The sequence below is a fragment of the Corythoichthys intestinalis genome, chromosome 18, assembly GCF_030265065.1.
Source record: "Corythoichthys intestinalis isolate RoL2023-P3 chromosome 18, ASM3026506v1, whole genome shotgun sequence".
In the NCBI taxonomy this organism is placed as follows: Eukaryota; Metazoa; Chordata; class Actinopteri; order Syngnathiformes; family Syngnathidae; genus Corythoichthys; species Corythoichthys intestinalis.
This window is the reverse complement of record NC_080412.1, coordinates 45,514,705-45,540,492: the sequence shown is the minus strand read 5'-3', so window position 1 is coordinate 45,540,492 and position 25,788 is coordinate 45,514,705. Positions and strand designations below refer to the sequence as shown.

At 39.1% G+C, this 25,788-nt stretch overlaps 1 protein-coding gene across 11 annotated transcripts in view; it reads left to right on the top strand.

The window, feature by feature from the left end:
* The window catches only part of msi2b (musashi RNA-binding protein 2b), a 653,181-nt gene that overhangs the window by 501,581 nt on the left and 125,812 nt on the right, over positions 1 to 25,788 (top strand). For all 11 annotated transcript variants that reach the window (XM_057821855.1, XM_057821848.1, XM_057821852.1 and 8 more), the window contains one exon: positions 10,189 to 10,263. In XM_057821855.1, the coding sequence (XP_057677838.1) occupies positions 10,189 to 10,263 (75 nt within the window). The remainder of the gene's footprint in view (positions 1 to 10,188; positions 10,264 to 25,788) is intronic.

The following is a 25,788-nucleotide window of genomic DNA, read 5'->3' as shown; positions in this document are numbered from 1 at the left end:
AATTTACCAAGAGACTTTATCGGTAAAAATGTCAGCTGTGTGGGATCATTTCACCTTAAAGGACGACAAAGACGAAAAGGCAGAGTGCAACATATGCCACAATAAAGTCAAGCGTGGTGGTAAAGCTGTAAGAAGTTTTAATACAACTAGGGCTCCAGCTATCGAATATTTTAGTAATCGAGTAATCGACTGAAATTTTTATCGATTAATCGAGTAATCCGATAAAACAAATATATTTTTAGGTGAAGAGCAATTATAAATATACATGAGAAAACAAGACATTTCATCTAATCTTGAACCATTTTCAGTCAATCAATGTCTTTATTTTTGATGTATATTGTTGAAAACAGCCAACAATTGCATCTCAGATGTAACTAGAAAAAAAAAAAGAGACTAATTCACTGCTTTCACTCAAAAAACCTTTAGATATATATATATATATATAAAAAATGCTGTTACGCTTGAAAACACACATCACTTAAAAGTTAGGATTTTTTCCCACGTGTTTCAATTGAATTTCTATTTGTGTCAAGCCATTTTTAAGTTCTAGTTAAGTTTTAAGTTAGTCTAAATTGTAAGTCTTGATAAGATTTTGAGTTTTTGCAGTGTTCAAAATAAATGTATGATACAGGCTGTATTGGAGCACATAAGGGACCAGTGCTACTGCTACTTGTTTTATCCAGCAATAACTACTGAGCTAAAATTGATAGTTAGCATTATTGAGTTTTTATTTTACACCCTCATCACTCCACAATGCTATGTTATGTTAAAGCCTGTATGTAAGACACGTTAGCCACGCATCGACAGTGGTCATAATTAATAAAAACCTAGCCCTCCGCAGGGCTACCGTTACGTGAGTTAGTGACAGTCAGGTTAATCTTATTTATTAGCGCTTAGCGCTCTGTATTAGCGCTTAGCGCTCTACTGCTTTAGGATGGCGGCTGTTTACTAACGCTGCCCAGACGCGGCCGAATCTGTCATTTCGCATCTAGTTCAACATACATGTGATCTCTATGAGACTCATCACACTCTACCTGCTACCAATGTAGCATCGTGCGGGCAAGTATTTAGCAACGTCGGCGTCGTTTGTCGCGGCTGTCGGCTGCAGTAAGGTTTTTTTTTTTTTTTTTGCTTCTTCCTCTACGCACGTGACATCAGCGCGTTGTCCCGCATTAAAAGTAGTCCGAGCAAAACGACGACGTTAGCAACATTGAAGTATGGAAAACTAGATGCGTTAGTAAACAGCCACCATCTTAAAGTAGGAGACTTCCCTAGTAGGCTGTTGTGAACCTTTCAAGCGAACCTAATTAACTTTTTATCTAAAATACTCCTAAATCGGCAAAATCTTGACTTGAATCTATCTTCAAAACAGTTTTAAAACTTTCACATGTCGAAAGTAGACAGAAGGGAAATTGTGGAATAACGGGAGCAATTTTAACAACTTTAACAGTTGATTCGCAAAATTAAATGAATTGAATGTAGTTTAAAGCTGCTGATACAGAATGGGGACTGGAGTATTTTATTTACTGTTTTAAAATATGAACTTGATACTGAAATAGTCGTTTATTTAAACCTTAGAGGCTTTTTATACAATTATTGTAACTAATGCACGAAACATTAAAAGCATCTAATAGCTTGGGGGGTTTGTGGGATTTTCCACTGAGGTTGTTTGTGTGTTTTGCTTTTTTTAAGACAGTTTACAATATTATTTGCATGTTTTACTACTGACTATGCCATTTCTGTTTTGTTATTTATTATGTTTTGTGTTTGTCACTGAATAAACAGGTCAGTTTTTTGTTACCAACCGTTGTGTGTTATTCAAACTCACCTAATTCAGCTGGCTAATTGTTATCAAGAGTACTAAAACCCTTTTCAACATGAGTCTGACAACTAAGTAAGGAGGCTAAATAACTTTAAACTTTAACACATGCTCTGATAGGCCGGTATCTGTATCGGCCAGTATCTGTATCGGATCGGAAGTGCAAAAACCTGGATCGGGACATCCCTACTATAGTTATCTGAATAACTCTTAATAGCTATGGCCACGTTCGCGTTTGCCTTTGGCAATGTGTGTTCAATTGTATTATTGACCTTTTTTATATTGAAATACATGCTTTTAGTTTGTGATGCTTTCACGCCCACATGGGGGCGCACTCGCACTTGTTTACGCGAAGAAGAGCGCTCGCACGCCAGAAGAAGACGGACTGCTACGCAGCTCTGCGTGAGTGGGCGAGTTAGTGAGAGAGAAACACGGCTGCGAACCTACGTTCATTGTTTATGCTTGTAAAATATCTCTACAGAGGCAACGCCTGTGTGTATCATCTTTTCTTTTGTTGTTGTGTGTTTTCCGCCCGCGATCGGACACTTAGAGCCAGTTGTGTGGTTGTTTGAACGATGTGCTAATGCTAGCAAATGCATGTTAACCGTTTGTGTCATTGCTGCAATAGCACCTAATTATCATTTACTTACGTTGATGCTAACCTGTTTGGTATCGAGGACGAAATTGATTAAGCAAATTATACGGGCATCCAGCATCGTCATTTGGGAGTTTAGCTCGCTGTATAGCCAGGACCGAGCCGTAGCGTCCTGGTGAGGACAGTATATCAGCATTTCACTGTTCATGCACTGTACACTGATTCAGCATGTTGTTCTCTATTGTATTTTTATATTAAATTGCCTTTCAAGATGACATATCTGTTCTATGTGTTGGATTTTATCAAGTAAATTTCCCCAGAAAATGCAACTTATACTCCGGTGCGACTTATAAGTGTGTTTTTTTTCTCTTCGTAGGGCATTTTATGGCTGGTGCGACTTATACTCAGGTGCGACTTGTAGTCCGAAAATTACGGTAGCTTTCGGTAAGCTCAGCCCAAAAATACAGTCCCGGAAGAATGGCCGCGCCATTTAAGCCAGCCGTTTTGGCTCAACATTTCTTCTGTTTGACAATATCAAACACATAATATCCAATTTTTGGTGTTCCATAATGGCTTTTCATTGTATGGCGCCTCAGTTCTTTTCAGCCCAAACAAACAATGAGGGCTTTTGTGAAAGCTATCCATCTGTGGCTTCCAGGTGATGACTTTTCATCAGAGGCTAATGAAGATTTTTCTTTTTTTTTTCGTGCATTCATCCACACCAGGTTAACGTTCCCCTCGCCGCCTCGCATTGGTTTTTTTTTTTTTTTTTGTCTGCTAGCGAGGTGTTGCGGCAGACGCATTTTCCCATTGGGTCAGGAATAAATTGATCTTTTTCATGGACGGCAAACACTGATTAGATATTTATGACCAAGGTCAACCTTTCTGATTCCAACTGACGAGATCTCTGAGGCATACAGAGTAGAAACCACACACATGCTAACATGCAGAATGCTGTACAGTGGTACCTTGACATACGTATTTAATTCATTCCAAGACCTGGTTTGTAAGTCGAAATGGTCATATGTCGTGTCGGATTTTCCCATTAAAATACATTATAATTCGCCCAAAAACCTACACTAAATCCTTCTCCCCACTGTAAATACTGCTGTAACAATTACAAATAGCAAATACACATAGCAAAATAAATCCGTTCCTACTCTGGCGACGTACCCCTAAATACCCCCTAAATCTCAAAGTAACTATCCAAAAACATGTATTATACGTAGGGTGACCATATTTTGATTTCCAAAAAAATGGGCACTCGGCCCGGCATCGAAATACTGTATTGGCCCGAATAGAAGACGGTGTTTTTTACATTGAAATAAGCCTGAAAAAAAGGGGGTCGTCTTATATTCGCGGTCTATACATTATACCCATTCACGACGCTAGATGGCGCCAGATATCATTGAAGCGATGTTCTGTCATGACAAATCTCAGCTACTCTCCCCATTCACAACGCTAGATGGCGCCAGATATCATTGAAGCGATGTTCTGTCATGACAGATCTCAGCTCCTCTGAAGTTTAACCAGTTTGCATTATTTTATTGCAATATTTTTTCTTATTCAGATTTTTTTTCAAGACTACAGTTTCAGTTAGACTTCACTTTGATGGTTAATGCAGTTATAGATTGGTTTATTAACATTTCAAAAACCAGAAGCCATTCATTTACGAATGTGATTGCACTTCAGGGGCCATATTTAAATGTTCAGATATTAAGATTTGAATGAGGCAAAATAACATGCTTTTTCTCTCAAATATATTGTTATGATCATTTGTTTCGGATTTACTGTACTTATTTTCTGTATAAAAATTAACTTGGTGTTCAAAAAGTCTTTTTTCAAACTTATAATCAGGGCCGTCATCTATTCGGGCCAATACGGTACTTAAATTTTACTTGAAGTCCACTCAAAGATGCCTTATCACTTTAACTCATTCAGTCCCAGCCATTTTCACCGGAGCAAGAATCTTCGCTCCCGGCCGTTTTACTGGATTTTGACTGATTTTGCAAGGCCCAAAGAAAATTCTGTTATATTGCTATATAAACATGGAACCCACCAAAAGAAAGATTCTTTAAGCAGAAATAAAAAGTTAGTTCATATTTTTTTCCATTCTTTAGAAATCAACATTAGAAAATAGCTTAGTTTGAGTAATTCTCCAATTTCTGATGAAAAAACAAAGAAATTGAGCTTTTTGTAAAAGCCTACATTTCAAACGTAACTTTGACTTTAACACAGCTATTTTGTGCTTTTGTGACATCCCAAACATCTGAATAATGTTTTCCTTCTACAAAATAACATAAAAAAAAGACAAATAGAGCTTTTGATAGCAAAGTAACAATTTATATACACATGACTAAACTATTGAACTGAGAGATGACGCTGTTGTGGCCGCGGCTGTATCGGCAGACGGGGTAAATTTTTCTCTCATCTCCGCCTGTCTGTCTCATCAATCTTTCTTTTGTAGTGACCACTACCTCATAACAGAATAAACCTAGAGAACTTGTGTGGGGCATGTGACTTGTGTTTTACATCGTTCTCCACATTTTTCTCACGCTTCTTACATCTTCCAACTTCCGTTTCCTGACTATTTCTCTTCATTCACTCCCTTTCATGCTCCGATATGTATTCTTCCAAAATGCGCTACTGCCCTCCAGTGGCCAGTTTTATTGCCTTAAAATGGATTTTGAGCACTGTGCTTTGGAGCCAAGTTGCATCAGAACCTAGAGCTGTCTCTTGTGGGGAAAAAAAAAAAAACATTAAAAGACGTATAAATACGTTTTTGGGACACAATGAGTTAATACAACCCCTAGCAAAAAGTATGGAATCACCAGTCTCGGATGAGCACTCACTCAGACATTTTATTATGTAGAACAAACTCAGATAAAAAGCTTGTAAAAAATAATGAATTAGTTCAAAAGTGCAACTCCTTGGCATTTAGAAACACTAAAAGAAATGAATAAAAAACGTGGTAGTGACGGTGGTGGTGGTCAGTAAATGTTACTTTGATAGAGCAAGTGCAGGGAAATATATATGGAATCACTCCATTCTGATGGAAAATATGGAATCATGAGAAACATCTCTAGTATTTAGTCGCACCACCTCTGGCTTTTATGACAGCTTGCAGTCTCTGAGGCATGGATTTGATGAGTATTCATCACCAATTTGGTGCCAACTCTCTTTGATTGCCGTTGCCAGATCATCTTTGCAGGTCGGGGCCTCGCTGTGGACCATTTTTTTCCATTTCCACCACAGGTTTTCACTAGGGTTGAGATCTGGGCTATTTGCAGGCCATGATATCGACTGGATGAGTCTTTCTCCAGGGCATGCTTTAACAGTTTTAGCTCTTTGGCATGATGCATTGTCATCTTGGAAAATGACAAACATATTTTCAGTTGAAGGGATAAGAAAGATGTCGAAAATTTCAATGTCAACTTGTGCATTTATTGAAGATTTAACCCCAGCCATCTCCCCAGTGCCTTTGCCTGACATGCAGCCCCATATAATCAAGGACTAAGGGAATTATGATGTTTTTTTCAAGCAGTCATCTTTGTAAATCTCACTGGAACGGCCCCAAACAAAAGTTCCAGCATAACCACCTTGTCCAATGCAGATTCTTGACTCATAACTGAAAATAACCTTCATCCAGTAATTCACAGTCCATGATTGCCTCTCCTTAGTCAATTTCAGTCAGATTTTCTGTTTAAGTGTCAATGATGGTTTCCTCTTAGCTTTACTGTATGAAAATCCCATTTTGTTTTTGGCAATTTTGTACAGTTCTGTCAAATACCTTGACTCCAGCTTCCTCCCATTTTTTCTTCATTTGTCTTGTACATCTTCTGTTTTCAAGACATACGGCCTTTAGTTGTTTGTCATGACGTTTGGATGTCTTCCTTGGTCTACCAGCACGCTTAACTTTAACAACCTTCCCATGCTGTTTGTACTTGGTCCAGATTTTTTTAACAGCTGACTGAACAACCCACATCTTTGGCAACCGTACGTGTAGCGTTACCTTCTTCAAGAAGTTTTATAATCCACTCCTTGGTCTCAAGAGACATTTCTCTTGTTTGAGCCATGATTCTTGTGAATCCACTTGGTCCAGCAGCCCAACAAGGTGTGATAACTTCACTGTTTTTAACTGCTGACTAACGAGCAGATCTAATCTGAGGCAGGGGCCCAATTAAGGAAAGGAAATTGACTGGGTGTGTCTGTATCTTCAACTCAAAATGGATATTTTTTTCTTCAGAATGGAGTGATTCTATATTTATTTCCCTGCACTTGCTCTATAAAAGTAACATTTACTGACCACCACAATGTTTTTATTCATTTCTTTTAGTGTTTCTAAATGCCAAAGAGTTGCACTTTTGAATCAATTCATTGTTTTTTCAAGCTTTTTAACTGATTTTGTTCTACATGATAAAATGTCTGAGTGAGTGCTCGTCCGAGGCTGGTGATTCCATACATTTTGCTAGGAGTTGTATGTATAGAAGTCCACACATCGGTCCGTCTGCTTATGTATTCGAGAGCATTTTATTTGTTTTTGCTTTAAAATGGCTAATACATTCTCGTATTGATTCAAGCAAATTCTATTTCTTTAGACCGTACATAATCCTAATTGGATTTCGTACGGTCAGTTGGAAAGTTTTGCTGCTGTTATGGCATTTTTTGTCCTGGCCTGAAGGACTTGCTCTTATTAGGTCATTTAGTTGACAGTTATGGTTGGTAGGTTGAAATAGCTTCTGGGAAACGGATAAAGACGGAGACATATAGCATAATTAGAGGGTTAATTATGTTTATATTGCCCTTGATGGTACTTAAATTCTCACTAACTCTCATATTGGCCCACTCGCTCATCCGCCCACTAACCTCATGTTATGTTTTCATTTTTTTTTTGTGCTTTTCTTCCTGCTTTCCTCACCGTTGTCTTGCGTCTGTGTCTCAATATGTTGCCTCCAGCTGCTTCGGACTCGACTTGTCCTGTTAATTAGATGGAAGTTCTCTGGTTCTAATCGGCATTGTGACAGCAGATTGACAATGCTTCTGTAGGTTTTGCTTTCAAATTCGCCGTTGTAGGAGCACCGTCGAGATCGTAGATATATTCCAGCATTATTGTCGAGCCAGTTCAGTGACGCGCACGCCACGCTCATATTTTTCGATCATTTCCATCTAAATTTCACTGCCAAGAGTCACTGTTTTTTCACCACCTGCACTAACCTTCCTGGGACCCATGATAATTTATCTCACAAGAAAATCCACCGTGCGTCCGTCTTGCGGGAAAACGATGCAATTGCGACATCGACATTGTCATAAATCGTCGTTTTTCGAGCAAATTGTCGCATGTCGAGAAAAATGATAAGTCACATTTTACGTCCAATGTTGAAAGGATTGTATGTCGAGGCGATCGTATTTCAAGTACCACTGTACTTGAATGTCTTTGCACAGTCCACAGTAGGTTTGCAAGTAACGATTATTTTCATAATCGATACATCGGACGATTAATTAAATCATTGGTGGATTAATCGGCTAAATGTCCATTACTCAGTTACCTTCACAATTTAGCATGTTGTAAGTAGCAATGAAGACAAAATGGATGACTATTTCCTTCAACTGTATCGATTATCAAATTTGTTGGTAACTAATTTATTAATTTAATCGATTAGTTGTTGCAGTTTTATTAAGAAGCCAGTATAGACTGTAAGATGACCGAAAATTGGCAAAAATGTGAATTGTTGTTTTCCAAAGTCAAAGCAATTTTTGTTCATGTCCTACTTTGACTTGACAAAAATATAATGAAGAAATCTGATCACATTTACAACCGAGAAGTTATATATATGTTATAATTTCAAGAAGTTAGACAGGTTTAAGATGAAGAAGGTCCTAAACAATTTATCGGTTATCAAAATACTTGCCGATGAATTTGCTAATTGATTAGTTGTCGATTATTCAATTAATTGTTGCTTTTCTAGTCACAGAATATAAAATACAGTAACATTGCCACAAGTGGGTGTCTAAGAGCCCTCCCAAAAGTGCTCTAAATGTTATTACCCTCTCTTTAAAAAATGCCATATTTCAGCAGGGCAGTGTACGAAAAGTGGTATTTAGTATGTGGCAAACTTCATTTTGCCACATACCGGGAAAAAAAATGTCACCTGGCAAAAAAAAAAGCCACATGCCAAATCCATGCAAAATCCATTTTGCCACATGACAAAAAAATGCCACATGGGAAAATCCATTTTGCCACATGGCAAAAAAAAAATTGCCACATGGGGAAAAAAAGCCACATGCCAAAATCTATTTTGCCACATGCCAAAAAATGCAGCATGGCAAAATAAATTTTGTCACATACCAAAAAAAAAATGCCACATGCCAAAATCCGATTTTGCCACATACAAAAAAAAATGCCACATGCCAAAATCCGATTTTGCCAGATACCCCAAAAAAATTGCCACATGCCAAAATCCATTTTGCCACATTAAAAAAAAAAAGCCATATGGCCAAGTTAATTTCGCCTCATATCAAAAAATGCCACATGGCAAAAAAATGCCACATCCCAAATTCATTTTGCCACAAAGCAAAAAATGCCACATGCCAAATTCCATTTTGCCACATACAAAAAAATTGCCACATGCCAAAATCCATTTGGCACATACAAAAAAATGCCACATGCCAATATCCATTTTGCCACATACAAAAAATGCCACATGCCAAAATCCATTTTGCCACATACAAAAAAAAATGCCACATTGCAAAAAAAAATTGTCACATGGCAAAATCCATTTTGCCACATGGCAAAAAATTCCACATGCCCAAATCCATTATGCAACATACAAAAAAATACCACATGGCAAAAAAAAAAATGCCACAAGGCAAAATGAATTTCGCCACGTACCAAAAAAAATGACACATGGCAAAAAAATGCCACATGCCAAAATCCATTTTGCCACATACAAAAAAATTGCCACATGCCAAAATCCATTTGGCACATACAAAAAAATGCCACATGCCAATATCCATTTTGCCTCATACAAAAAAATGCCACATGCCAAAATCCATTTTGCCACATACAAAAAAAAATGCCACATGGCAAAAAAAAATTGTCACATGGCAAAATCCATTTTGCCACATGGCAAAAAATTCCACATGCCAAAATCCATTTTGCCGCTTACAAAAAAATGCAACATGGCAAATACCACTTTTTGTTCTCGCTGTCTCTGGCATTTTTGGTCAATAAAAATAATTGAGAATCAGGAGAATAACTTTCGAGTGTTGTTGTTTTATTGGGGCTCCTGGAACTTTTTATCAAGCAAGATTAGCTGAAATGTGTCAACAGAGTTAGATGGATTTCCTAGATTGGATGATGTGCTGGGAGAACAACAAGAGCGGCTCGATCAAAATTAGTAGTTAATCTAATTAAGACCATTGATTTTGAGGTGGTCTCACTGTTTTCCACTTGACACTCAAGCATAAACTTGATGAACCATGAATGCATGTCACTTTTTTTTATTCGGCTGGAAGCGACCAAGTAAATTACTTCTACCTGCCCATTTTTCAAATACGCTAAATGAGGGAAGGATGTGATACAGTATTACAGGCTGTCTGCTTGATAAAAGCTTCCAAATCTCACGCTGATCTCTTTCTGCGTGGGTGTTCAGGAAGTGAATCATCTGTTTCACATATTATTTAAAACTCAATTGTATTTATGAATGGGCGTCATGGCTCTGTTCTGAAGCATTACTTACTTGTACACTGAGATCTTTCACTCTTTCTTTTAAAGGTTACCCGAATATTGTGGCAACATACGGCCGCGGATACACTGGATTCGCACCTAGCTACAGCTATCAGTTCCCCGGTGAGTGCCCAGCTTTTTCTCAAAGTATCGGGATGGCAGCAATTTTTTTCATTATTTGGTGTCAGAATGCAAGAACGCCTGCGCTAATGCACATCGATGGCCTGTATTTTTCAGTTTTTAAGTTGCACTCGCCAAAACATGCACAATGAAGAATGGAAAAAACATGCTGCATTGGATTTTAAGTCATATTTTGGGGGAAGGGGTTGTAGTTATCAGACACTCAATCATTAACAATCACAGAAACTTCACTATCAGTTGACGAGACAGCTCCTACAGACATTGCACCACAGCTTCCCGTAGTGTTGTGGCAGCTTTCACTGCGATAAACCAAACACGCTGCGTTCTAACGACGGATTTAGGTGGAAACAGGACGAAAGTTTTGGTGCATACAAGCTGGCAGGAGTGATTTGGTTGTCGATTCAAGGTAATTATTATATAAAATAGCACAATGCATGCACTTTGAAACGTTGTGGAGAAAAAATGAAATGAACGGGAAAAAATTAGCGTAACTTTAGCTTGAAATATTTACGTAAATAAATGATAACCGCCCGGTTTTTTGCTTGTAACCAAGAATCTAGACTGTTTTACGTTAATTTCTATAGAAATTCCGGGATTTATGCATTTTTTACAAGAATTTTCAACTTAAAAATGTCTGTTTTGTGATGACTGCTATGTTGGATTTTGTATCCATACACAATAGCATAACTTTACATTCAAATAATTAGGTCGTTTTCAGCCAACTGCCCGTTTTTGGGGGCAAAATACTTGTAATTTAGACATTTTTGTGTCCATACAATTTTTTTTTTTTTCGGCTTCTACGTGTTTTATTTTATGTAACATTTCAATTTAAAAATAACGAGGGCCAGATAGCCAGCCAGACATCGGAATTCAACCTAAATAAGTTGTGATTATATATTAAATTTCCGTTTGTTGAGAAAAATTAAGATGATTTTGCATGCTTTTGTCAAGTATTAAGTTTCTGATGTGAAAATTGGGTGATTTATTAGCTGTTGAAGACTTATGTCAAAATTGCACACAAAAAAAAAAAAAAAAAGGCGCTTTTTCGGATAATGACTTATATGATATGTTAAATGTTGCTATTGATCCTAAAAATATAGGTGATTATCTCTGCATTTGGTGATGTTAGTGCATCTATTGTCAAATCTGAGAATTTTATAGCCATTTTAAGTTTTGGTGTACTGTACTTATATAAAAAAATAATTAATCAGGATTTTATTTGGGAACGACTTTGAATCTTTCAATACCGCTGCTCATGGAGACTCATATATGCCTGTTTTGGTTTTAGGTTGCTAGTGGCTTTGGTTTTGAAAATATTTTAATTTTAAGTATTTGAAAATAGGCCCCCTATGGAGGGGCCCAGCGCCCCGTTTCCCTCAACTGATAGTGAAGTCTAGGAACAATCACTATAGAGATGATAAAAGGGAGAACAGCAGACTAAATCGGGGTTCCCGTGAGTCCTTAAAAAGACTTAAAATGTCTTAAAACTTACATTTAACGGAAAATTGCAGTTGGTATTGCATTTCCAGAAGATTTGTTTAATGCCAGCGAAATCACTGTCGTGTGCTGTAAAATTCCTAATGGTGTGTATTTGTTTTATTATTTGCTGTGCACTAAATGAGAGTTTGGGATATGAGAGTTTGGGATAAAAATCTATGTTATACGGGACGTTGTCTGCCACTTGAGTTGTCGCCATAACAGCCTTTCCTGGTAATTCATGGTTGAAAAGGTTATTTAATGTGGTATACTTTGGTATTGGAGTGATGGCGAGGTCTTCGGGAATTGACGTCATCAGGTAGCGGCCGGCAGCGAGGCGCGTCCCTCGTTGCTAAGGTGTTGCTATGGCAGTAACTCAAACACTACGCAGTCAATTCAAAACATGTTTGGGTAATGTGAGTTTTGAGATAGCGAATGGTGCATTTAAAACAATTCAGAGCGACAGCGAGAACAAAAAGTGGTATTTGCCATATGGTAAAATGGATTTTGCCATGTGGCATTTTTCTTTGCCATATGGCATTTTTTTCTTTGCCATGTGGCATTTTTTTGTCATGTGGCAAAAGGGATTTTGCCATGTGGCATTTTTTTTTGCCATGCGGCAATATTTATTTTGCCATGTACCATTTTTTTGTCATGTGACAAAATGGATTCTGCCATGTGGCATTTTTTGGTCGTGTGGCAAAATGGAAAAATGGATTTTGCCATGTGCCATTTTTTTGCCATGTGGCAAACTGCATTTTTCTTTGCTTTGTGGCATTTTTTTGCCATGTGGCAATATTTATTTGGCCATGTGGCAAACTGCATTTTTTCTTTGCCATGAACATGACAAATAAAATGCCGCATGGCAAAACAATGCCACATGGCAAAATTCATTTTGCCGCATGACCAAAAAAATGCCACATGGCAAAATAAATATTGCCACATGTCAAAATCTCATCTTGCCACATGTCCAAAAAATTCCACATGGCAAAAAAACGCCACATGGCAAAATCCCTTTTTGCCACATGGCAAAAATGCCACATGGAAAAATCCCATTTTGCCACATGACAAAAAAAAATGCCGCATGGCAAAATCAATTTTGCCTCATAGCAAAAAAAAAATCCCACATGGAAAAATACATTTTGCCACATGGCAAAATACATTTTGCCAAATGACAAAAAAATGTCACATGGCAAAATCCATTTTGCCACATGGCAAATACCACTTTTGGATCTCGGCCCTGCTGAAAATTTAACCGAGCAAAAGGCTCATGAATAGTTTTCACCTGCCCTTTAAATAATAGCTGGCTAGCTTTGCTGTATCGGTTGTGAATTGAACTTTCGAAGGGTTCAGTGAATGCACATGTGGGGTTCGGTAACTTTAGCAAGGTTAAGAACCACTGGTCAATAGCAGCCACTAAATTACCCGCAGATGTATAAGAATGTGACATGTCCAGATTGCTTAACCATCTATTGTGAAACGACAAATAGCAAAGTCAATTATGCCCCGCTATACTTGAACATGACCATGACCAAATGACAAAAATGGGATAAGTTCTTCATTTTCCACCAGGCGGTGTATGCAAATTCCCGGGTGAAGAAGGGAGGAATGTGCTTTCAGCGTGCCGAAAGAACAAATTCCGATATTAAAAGTCTCCACTTGGAGTGTAAAGGCACTTTAATGGCAGTCCAAGCGGTAGATTGTGGGGGTGAGCAGGTGTAGCGGACCACCGCGAGAGGCCTCGCAGGGATCCCTTCCATTTCATGCTTTATTTAAGGACTTTACACATACTTTGTTTGCTGTGCCAGACATCCCTCCTGTCACTGATAAGACGGAATGGGAAAAGTCTGACAGACGGCTCAGATCTCTGTAATATCTTTGTGAAATGGATCCAGGAATGGTACCACGGCAGGTCCAGCTGAGACCACCTGCGGATCTGACGTGTACAAGATTTGTGCCTAACAGCAAATGTATGGCTCGCCACGCACACTGACCCATCCATATCCAATGTCAATCCGAAAAAGATTTGTTTTGGTGTGCGGTCACATCGAAAATAGCATCCATCATTCGTTGGTATTGCAAAAAGCAATCTTAAAAAGGTACTCACGAGACTCGTAGCGTAGGAACTGACAGTGTTTATTTAATGAATCTAGCGAAACATGGATTTTTCAAAATGTTTGCTGTTTGGGGCAAATTAAGTGATATCACCTTCCCCGCGGCGGAATACATTATCCTTTCCGTGTTCAACTCAATTTAAAGAGTTTGATAAAGCTGTATGATTAAAACGGTGTCCTCTGGACTTGCTTAGCTCTTGACAGGGTAATTGGAATTTTTTTTTTTTTTTTATGTATAAATCAAACCCCTTGTCCAAATGAGATAACCTCAGGACAAATATTGACTGCTGTCCTTCATTGCTAAACTGGTCAAAACATCCTCATTTACCAATCAAACTGTTTTTCTCACTGTACACAACCTCGATGCAACGCTTCCACGAATAAATAGCAGGCGAAATCCAAGAGGCATAAATTCTGGGCAGTGGTCCAAAGTTTTTTTTTTTTTTTTTTTTTTTTTTTTGCAAACCGCATGGGTCCACTGTTACCAGAAACACATGTTTAGGCAATTGTTCAGTTGTCTAGATAAAACAGTGCTAAAACAATGATCAGTGATGAAACACTGAATTGAGTAAGATATCAAGGAGAGGAAATTCAAACGGAGCGGCTGGCAGTGAATTACAGTGGTACTTCTACTTACAACATTCATTGCTTCTGGGAGTACCGTAATTTCCCGAATATAAGGCGCACCCGTGTATAATGCGCACCCCAAATTCACTTGTAAAATCTAAGGGAAATTATTGTACCCGTTTATAACGCGCACCCTAATTTTAGGACCAATAAATAGAAGAATACAAGAAAACAGAGCTCGTGTACAGATACAGAAATATCATTTTACTGACTGGTGAAAGACAGCACAAGCATAGCATATTGGTAGTTCAAAACATTACCATAAACTGACAAAATTTACGGTAATAATATATAGGCCTGTCGCGATAACAAATTTTACTGTGCGATAATTATTCTCATAAATTATTGCAATATGCGATATCATTGCCCCCCTCCCCCCATTTTTTTAACCAATTTACAATAACACAGTGAGAATACAGTATATATTAATAGATCAAGTACACCCATTTAAACGCGATAAATATTTATTCTTAAATTCAAAAATACTTGTTAAGAAATCACAACTAAAAACAAAAGACCATGCCTCTTAAGCAAAAAACAACAATATTGATACTGCACAGAAACACAGAATACCGTAATTTCCCGAATATAACGCGCACTTTTTTCCCCCAAAATCAACTTGTAAACTCATGGTGCGCATTATAAACGGGTACATGGATGGAGACAGAAATATATATGTATTACATATATATATAAACCGATTTTTTTTCATTGACACGGCCACGTTGTGTTGAAGAAACGTATGCGGCGACCCGTTGCCGACCATTACGGTACGTGACGTCACCATTTTGTTTCGGTACTACTTCACTCTAATCGGCCGAATGATTTCGTCTGTGTTAAATTCTGCTTTTTTCACTCTTCATAAAGCACAGAATTTAGTTTCTTGAACTCATTTGAGTCGACGTTTATTGCAGCTCCGCAATTCGGGCCATAACAAATGTAAGGACACACACTTCCTGTGTCCGTCAACTATATCGGTCCCTCGGGAAACTCAAACCCAAATAACAATAGTGCTTTTTGTTACTGTCGTGTTGACAGCGATGAACGCTCTCGGATTTCCGACTTACGTTCTCACTTTCATTTTACCGTATCAATCAATGGAAGAAAGATTTATTCATCATGAGGAAACGAGCAAGTTATACAGCAGCCTTTAAAAGAAAAGTCACATCTGTTTTCTTTTCTCCTAGATTCTGGTAAGTTGGAGAAGTTGTCAAATCATATTATTACCGTAAATATTGTCAGTTTACGGTAATGTTTTGAACTACAAATGTGCTATGCTTGTGCTGTGTTTCACCAGTCAGTAAAATGACATCTCTGTATCTGTACACGAGCTCTGTTTTCTTGTATTCTTCTATTTATTGGTGCTAAAATTAGGGTGCGCGTTATAAACGGGTACAATAATTTCCCCTAGATTTTACAAGTAAATTTGGGGTGCGCATTATACACGGGTGCGCCTTATATTCGGGAAATTACGGTAAATAAAATGTGTTTTTAAAAAAAATAATTGCACTTAATAACTTAAGCATTTAGGCAAATGAAAACTTTTCCCGTCCAAGCTTCTGCAATGGTGTTCCATAGGGATGCAACGATACAGTTAAGTCATGGTTCGGTACAATTTTTGATTCGGGGGACCCGATTTTCCATCCGATTCAATACATTTAATGTTCTGTGAAAAAAAATAACATTTTTTGTTTCTTTTTTCTTTTTTTTCTTTTTTTTGCTAACCAGCAAAAATTAAATTGCCATCGTATAAACATGCATTTTAGTGCATAATATTTATGTGCTTCTTACTGATCTGAAAAAAAATTGTATAAAAGTGCTGAGAACAATCTTTACTGTTTGTAAAGTGAGGCAGGGCACACTGTTGATTGCTACAGCTCTCTTAGCAGCTAGGTTTACTACATGAGCAAGACATCCTATTTGTGGTCCCAATCCATCTGTGTCACGTACTGAATTAACAATATTTGCAACATTATCTATAGTCACTGGTATGGATTTATTTGGCCTTCTTAACTTCCATTCAGTCATGACAGTTTAGAATTCATCGATGTAGTATATGGACTACGTGTCCCATAATCACTCTGGGCTCACGTAGCCAATGGCATGGGACGTAGCACATCTAGTTTGCCATTTTATGATATCTAGTGTGTGCGCGCATTAAAAAAGTTAGCAAGCGCCGCTCAAGTCACGTCTGCTCATTACTACACAACACCAGCATATGACAATCGACTTTCATAAACAGGACGAGTTTGAAGCACAGCGCTCTTAATTTCATTCAGCTGTTCGTTGTCAAAGCGAGGTTGTTTGTAGCAGCCAAGTCGGTAACAATGTTTTGGCGGAATTCGTTGTAAATATCTGGCGTTGTGCCGAAAAATAGCCCCACGCGTGAAATGTCACTCCTTATGGGAGCGCCCACACGTCAACAACACTGGCGCGCCATAGATGGTCCACAGTCACTCCGGAGCACTGACGCGGCCGTTATACGTTGAACAATAGGATATAATGGGAACGATTGGCTCCGGCGCTAGTTTTTCCTGGACCTGGAATGAAGATACATTTTGCGCATTTGGTAACGAGGAATCCGAACATCACGTGCACGTGAGGCGATAAATCGCAGCGGAAAAATTACCCCCTTCATTTTTATTTATCGCGCGATAAATTGAATTATTGCATATTGCGACAGGCTTAATAATATGATTTGACAACTTCTCGAATTTACCAGACTCTAGGAGAAAACAAACAGATGTGACTTTTCTTGCTTGCTCGAAAACTTACTTACTTGCTCGTTTCATCATGATGAATAAATGTTTCTTCCATGGATTGATGCGGTAAAATGAAAGTGAGAACGTAAGTCAGAAATCCGAGAGAGCTCAACGCTGTCGACACTGTGACATATTGGTATTCTATGTTATGTTGTTCTATGTTGTGGCACTGGTGGATCCATGCTGCTGTAGTGTCATATCTATGTTGTGATTGTCTATGAGCCAGAGGGCCGCTGAGGCTAGACAAAAGAGCGCCGCAATATAGCCGGACTGTCCGCATTTAAGTTCATTGAAAGCAAGAAATAAAACGTTGAACACGGCACTCGAAGTATTCTAGTTTTTTTTTTTCAAGACAAGATAAAACAGACACGACAGTAACAATAGGAACTATTGCCATTTGGGTTTGAGTTTCCCGAGGGACAGATATAGTTGACGGACACACACAGGAAGTCTGTGTTGTTACGTTTGTTATGGTCCAAGTTGCGGAGCTGCAATAAACGTTGACTCAAATGAGTTCAAGAAACTAAATTCTGTGCTTTATGAAGAGTGAAAAAAGCAGAATTTAACACAGACGAAATCATTAGGCCGATCAGAGTGAAGTATTACCGAAACAAAATGGTGATGTCAGGTACCGTAATGGTCGGCAACGGATCGCCGCGTCAATAAAAAAAAAAAAAACGGTTTATATATATATATATATATATATATATATATATATATATATATTTATATTGAGGCTGTCAAAATTATCGCGTTAACGGGCGGTAATTAATTTTTTTAATTAATCACGTTAAAATATTTGACAATTGTGGCTTATTACAGCCTACAAGTGTATGGTCCCCTTTAGGTGTATAATTAATGCAATAGACAAATAAACCCTGATTTTTAGGTACATTAGCTTTTAAAGAAGTAAAAAAACTCAAGTAACACCATGTAGTGCAGAGATGTCCAAAGTCCGGCCCGGGGGCCAAATGCGGCCCGTGGTCAAATTTCATCCGGCCCCCAGCCTCTGTCATAAAATCAATAACATCTGGCCCACACACAGACTTAATAAATTGGTCAGCAGTATTGCAACCAGCATATGAAGTAGCTTACACACGAAATGCTGCTCCTCATTTACCCACTAAAAGGCAGCAGCACTCTAACCCTTTTTTGCCAAATGTATCACATTTGATACACCTAAAATTTCATGATTTTCAGATTAATTTAGAATTTTGACATTTCTTTTTGGGAAAAAAAAATGATGGATGCAAGTCAACACATGCATCTGCAGGTTCCGTAAGAAAAAAAACATGATTTAGCATGGGTTATAGATATTAGAGCGCTTATTACACACATTCATTTTGACTTTGAATTTGAAAAAAAAAGGTTTCATTAGGACCTTATTTTTCAAATTTTGGGATTCTCTGATAATTGCTTCATGTTGCAGGTATTTAAGGGCTAAGCAACATTACTCCGTGTGACCCTCTACTTCCGATTTTCTAAAATGACGACAATCAACAAAAAAAGTTGACTGTGACGGCCGACGCTTCAAGGATAGGTGGAAATTGGACTATTTCTTCACTAAAATACGCAACAACTGTGTCTTGCCTCATTTACAAAGAGACAGTCGCTGTTTTTAAAGATTTCAATGTGAGGCGATGTTACCAAACAAGACACGCTGACATGTACGACAAGATTACAGGGAAGATACACAGCAAGAAATTGAAGCAACCTGAAGCTAGTTTAATTTCACAGCAGTAGTATTTCGCAAGAGCCCGAGATTCGAAAGAGAACGCCGCAAAGGCTAGTTGCGAGATTGTTGAAATAATTCATTCAAAAAAATAATAAAGCATATGTGACACACTGAATGGCTTGCTAAATTTTGCATAACCCTTTAACACCGAACGTGTCGGCAGCGACGCGTTTACGCATATCGTCTTTGCAGCTTCGTCACGCTGTAATTACGTCACCCACGTGCCGCTGGTTGGTCTTATTTGAAAGTGCGGAAGTTGATGTCCGCACAAGTTTTTATTTAAAGTCAATCGACCAAGAAAAACGGGAGATAATGTCATTTGAATTTTATATTTTTATTGCACTCATAGATATGCATTAAAACGCTGCATGGACCATGTATCTATCTCCATATTTCCATCATTTCTTGTCTTTTTTCAAAACCGAAAGAAGCACAAAAGACTACATATCCCAAGAGCCGTTGTGATGTCAAGAAGGACGAACCGAATGTGATCATTTTTAATAACTTTCCGAGCGAGGCGCCAACTAATGAAAGGGAGGCATGCGAAGCAAGCAACGGTCGGTTGGTTTGAGCGAGCGACTTTGAAACGTGCAGAATGAATCTAAAACTACATTTAGCGCAAGCTAATGCATTATTTCATTAATCCAAGGAAGAAGAAGTATTTGTCGTTGTTTTCTTTGGATGAGTCGCCGTCTCGGCGAGTGGAAGTGACAGCAGCGAACCAAAAACGCCTAAGACCATACCTGCTGTTTGTGTTGAATTGTCAAACATAAAACTATTCAATCTTATTTTTTTCTATTGAATGTTTATCCTAACAAGTTGAATAAATATGATCAAGCTTCAAAACGGTTGGTCGAGCATATTTGGTTGTCAATGGGACATCAACATTACAAATTTTGAAAAAAGATTTTGGGATTTTTTTGTCTTTTTGGGTCCAAAATGTGGATTATAATTGGTCAGTGAAGAAAACAACAGTTTGGACATGAAGTTAAAGGTGTCCTGAAAAAAGGGACCTAACTTGGCCATTGTAAACATTTTTTCTTTGAAATATAAAGGCAACATCAAATGCATGCAAATTCGGCCAAAATAAGCTTAGGTGTTAAAGGGTTAAATATATTGTTCTATGTAAAGGACATCAGCCAAGGTCTGCCCCCACATTTTTACCACGCCAAATCTGGCCCCCTTTGCAAAACGTTTGGACACCGCTGATGTAGTGAATTGAGAAACTACGTGGATGATACAACAAACAGTATAACCATTGTCTCTCTTTGAATGAACTGTACGGATGTACCATGCAGTCTAATGCGTCGGTACGTTTTCTTTAATAACGCGTGGGAGTATAATGATGCAAATGGACCAAGTAGAAGATCCCAAAGCATACTTCACATTGCTGTACATTGCCGTTTCCACGCAACAGTCTGATTAGCATTATTTAAATGTGTCATTGCATTGTTCAGCTCGCAGCCCTCTAGAGAGTACTGTACTAAAACGTGTGAATTCGCTCTCGACCATTGACAGCGGTAGACGTCTGACCCATTTGAACTGAGAGGGATGGCAGTCGACGATCGTGTTTCGGTGCCAATGAGTCAATCGAGAAAATAGACAGTTATTACTTCAGTTGACGTGTGTATTAATTAGCACGAGCGCTAGTGCCGTTAAATGCCGCAGGAAGCGCCGTGAAGACGCCGCACAAATGTATTGTTAGACACTTCGCACCATCTATTGTGCGAATGGCATTGTATGGTGAATACGACACTAATGATAATGACGATAATTAAACGTGCATTTTATCTGTGAATGCATGGACAAGAAGGCAAGGCACAGAGCTGTATTTATGGAAGGGTTCTATTGTTAACAAGCCTCGCATCAACTGCTTCCATGGCACAGACATGAATACGTAGTTAATTGCGCTCACACATAAAGGCCACATTCATAAGAAAAATTCCGATTGAGGAGACGCGTACGACGAGGTGGAAGTGGAAGGACTTAACCAGGAGCTTCGGCGCGCTCTCTCGTCTTCTTGTGCAACTTGCTGCCTCCACAGCTGTGCCCTCAGAGCCTCCCCCGGCATAAATGACCATTATGGTTCCATTAGGGCCGCTACTTGGAGGTCATTATGCTACTCTGAAAAAGCAGGGATGAAGATGTTAGTAAGCTCCCATCAGGGCAGAGAGACAGACTGTGTAAGAGAGGCTGGCGCATTACAATCAGTCATTCAGCTCCTCCAGATGTCATGACAGACAAACAGCAATTTGGTCCCCTGAGTAAGCCTTTTAAGTTGTATTAAAAATGATGGAAATGATCATGAACAAGTAAATAGGAAGGAGAAATGCAGGTCATTTCTAGACTATGGCTTGCCTTTATATACCGAAAGCTACTTTTATGTCAAGGAAATGCGTTACAATGGACCTATCGCAAGCCCCGCCCCCTTGTATCCAGTATGCAGTGGAACGGGATGTCCATGGTATTAAACTTTACAGAGAGCGGACCATTAGAGGTGGGAATCTGTTGGGTCTAAAACTCGTTCTTTAACTTATTTACCCAAGGCAAGCTGACAAAAGGCAGGGCATAAAGTGAGACAGAGTCAGAGAGTTGACGTTTTTCAACCTGCAGGTTGGGAGAGACAAGAGTTCCGCGATCAATGCTGTCTCATTAGAGTCTCTCTCCGAACTCCCCCACGCTGCTAACTTTTAATTGTTGCTGGGCGGAAAACAGTTACAACACTGTTGTCCAACGTGGCAGTATTCTAGTCATTGATTGAACAGTCACACTCTTGATTGAATTAACAGTCACACTCTTGAGTAGGCAAGATAACTGTTTTGAACACACATTTGCACTCAAAATACTGTAACTTGGTGGAAAAGTACTGAGACGTTGTGTGATGAATCAACATATGTGTGTGTATCTATTTATCAGCAGAATGTGAGCAATTGCCGCACATGATTATGGGCTAAAACTGTATTCTTCATAATAGCTTGGGAGTGCGCGTATAAAAGCTGTGGGAGAGCAAACTGGCATAATATATCTGGCATATAAAAATAATCTTATAGAATCTTTGGGCACCTAACGATTCGATTACGATTACGATTCAGCGCCTACAATTCGCTTATAAATTGATTATTGATGACCCCTCGTCGCTATTAGCTGCTTTTAATGTTTTGTACATTAGTTACAAAAACTAGGGTTGTTCCGATCATGTTTTTTTGCTTCCGATCATTTTAGTTTGAGTATCTGCCAATCCCGATATTTCCTGATCTGATTGCTTTTTTTTTGCTCCCGATTCAATTCCAATCATTCCCGATCATTTTTCCCGATCATATGCATTAAGAAAAAAATGAATAAAACTCGGACGAATATATACATTCAACATACAGTACATAAGTACTGTATTTGTTTATTATGACAATAAATCCTCAAGATGGCATTTACATTATTAACTTTCTTTCTGTGAGAAGGATCCACAGATAGAAAGACTTGTAATTCTTAAAAGATAAATGTGACTTTGCATATTGTGACTAAATATTGCCATCTAGTGTATTTGTTGAACTTTCAGTAAATGATACTGTAGCCATTTAACTGTTCTGCCCAAATGCATGATGGGAAGTGCAACCATGACCGTGCGTAGTGGCACCAATTGATATATCTTCTCTGCGTTGGGAAGTAACATAGGGTGTTAAGTAAAAGATCAACCACTACCGTTCTTCCCCACATTGGTTCCCACGACATTTCTAATTGTTGAGAGAGGGATTTTAAGGCTTTAGCCAATTAAAAAGAGGCTCCAAAGACTGCCAAAATTCTCTCTACTAATTTTACGCTGCCTGTTAGCTCTATATATAGGTAAAACAGCGCCATTATAGATTGAATGCGACAATGCGTGAGTGGGTCGTGCAGCGCATGCCTTAATTGCATTAAATATTTTAACGTGATTAAAATTTTTTTTTAATTAATTACCGCCGTTTACACGATAAATTTGATAGCCCTACTTTAAGCCAAAACTAAAGATTCTGGATGGATGTAAGACATTTTGTCTGTAACGTTAAATACAATTAGAAAACGATTTAATTAAAGAAATATATATATTTAAAAAAGGCATGTCCGATATTTTTTTGCCGATTCCGATACTTTGAAAATGACGTGATCGATCGGGGTGCCGATCGATCGGGACATCTTTAACAAAAACTGTAAAAAATAAAAAGCCTCGCAGGCTTAAATAAACGACTATTTCAGTATCAAGTTAACAGTTAAAAACAATAAATAGTATACTCAAATCCCCATTCTGTATCAGCAGCTTTAAACTACATTCAATTAATTTAATTAAAGTTGTTAAAATTGCTCCTGTTATTCCATAATTTCCCTTCTGTCTACTTTCGACATGTGAAAGTTTTCAAACTGTTTTGAAGCAAGTCATGATTTTGTCGATTTAGGAGTATTTTAGATAAAAAGTTAATTAGGTTCGCTTGGAAGGTTCACAACAGCCTACTAGGGAAGTCTCCTGCTTTAAGATGGCGGCCCGCATCTAGCTTTTTGAACATGTACTGCTAACGCCACCGAGTCTGTTATTTGCATCTAGTCCTATATAAATATATCTACCGTACCATTACGTGGACGTAGTTTGTAGCAGCTGTCGGCAGCAGTCAGGTATATTGTTGGGTTTTTTTTAAACTCGCGGCATTAGTTGAGCCAGAGCCATGAGTTGAGCATTGTCATTACCCGAGGGGCCGGGTAATGACAAGCACGACGTTTAGCTACTCTCGCTCCGTTCCTCATTGCGTCCCGAAGACCGCGCCAGCGTGCTGAGTGTGTTTTACTTCCGCTCTACTTGACATACTTCAATAATCGGAATTTGGATGTTTGTGAATCATTCTCGAATCTTCCACGGCCGAATCGCGAATAATCTAAGAATCGGAAATTTCGCACACCTCTTCGGACCATTATTATGATCGAGGCAAAATGCTACCACTTGTAACTTAAAAACGAGAAACCCCACAGGCCGAATATCTATCTATCAAGCTATAACGTTAGCTACTGAGGCTAAGTTCAGATCGCAGGTCTTAGTGCACAAATTCAATTTTTTCGTGTTTTTCCCGACTCGAGTGAGGCATTAAGTTGACGGTCTGAACAGGACAAGTCGAATAGAAGTGGACCATTTCAAATCCGATCTGGGTCACTTTCATGTGTGGCTTAAATCCGATCTGGGCCTCATTTTTCTAGAATGTGGCGGCGGTCTGAACTGTCAAGTCTCCCGAATTGGAATTTATGCAGCAATTACATCAGCAAAGAGCGAAAGCAGCAGGCAGGATGGCAGCGATGTAACTGTGCATTAGTGTTAGCGCCTAGCTTGAACTCGGCTTTTTACGCAGGAGGCGGGCTTGACTACAGTCATGAAAAAAATGAGGAAAGGGATAAGCCTAATAATGCTCGGTTTTCTTTCTGTGCGCCAAATAAGCAATATTTCAGTATTGCTTGCATGGCCGAGCCGGGGCAAACTGACGCACACACATAAGGCTTATGTGTGTGCATTAGGCCCACAGAAAATTCTGTTCTATTGCTATATAAACATGGAACCCACCAAAAGAAAGAATCCTTTCTTTTCTTTCAGCAGGAAAAAAAGTTAGTTCATATCTTTTTCCATTCTTTAGAAATCAGCATTAGAAAATAGCTTAGTTTGAGCAATTTTCCCATTTCTGATGGAAAAAAACAGAGAAATTGAGCTATTTGTAACAGCATACATTTCAAACATAAGTTTGACTTTAACACAGCTATATTTTTTGCTTTTGTGACATCCCAAACATCTGAATAATGTTTTCCATCTAGAAAATAACATAAACAACAAGACAAATAGAGCTTTTGATAGCAATGTAACATATTATTTACACATAACTAAACTATTGAACTGAGAGATGACGCTCCTCATCGCCGCCTGTCTCATCAAAATGGATGTTTTTGAGTCTTTCTTTTGTGGTGACCGCTGTCTCGTGACGGAGTTCGCGTGGGGATTTGTGTGGGGCATGTTGTGTTCCTGGGGGGAACTGGTTTGGCCGAGCGCGTTTCCGGCTGAGTCACGGGACACTGGAGGGTCACGGGGGACGCGAGCGGTCGAGCACGGCGGCGTGGGCTCTGCTCGGCGAGCAGCATGGACTCGCTGCATTGGTGGTCCCGGTCGTTCTGCTCGGTCGTCCAGCGCCCGGCATCCCGGGCGTACTCCCGGTTTTTCTGCTTGGTCGTCCGCATCCTGGTCATCGCACTTGGTCGTTCGTCGCCTGGCGTCCCGGACATCCTGCTCGGACTTCCCGCGCCTGGCGTCCTGGACGTCCTCATGGAGGTCCATTCGGTCGTCTTCCGCCAGCGCCCCGGCCGTGCGGCCCGGTCGTTTGTTCCGTTGAATCGGGTTTCGGGTCTTACCAAATGCACTACAGACCTCCAGTGGCCAGTTTTATTGCTTTAAAATGGATTTTCAGCATTGTGCTTTGGCGCTAAGTTCCATCAGAACCCAGAGATGTCTCTTGTGGGGGGGGGGGGGGGGGGGGACGTAAAAGACATATAAATACGTCTTTGGGACACTGAAACAATTAAAAATAGAACGTGTTTATACGTTTTTGGGAGCAAATGTGTTAGGTTTTGTGTTGTTTTTTTTCCTAGTGTGACTTGTCCTTGTGATTACCCATTGATTTCACCTGTTCTGCCTGCTCCTAGTGAGTCCTCCTGTATTACCCAGCTGCTCCTCGTTGTCTCGTTACCCCGTGTCTGCATGTGTAAGCACCCAGTTTCTTTTCACTCCTTGTTGCGTCATTGT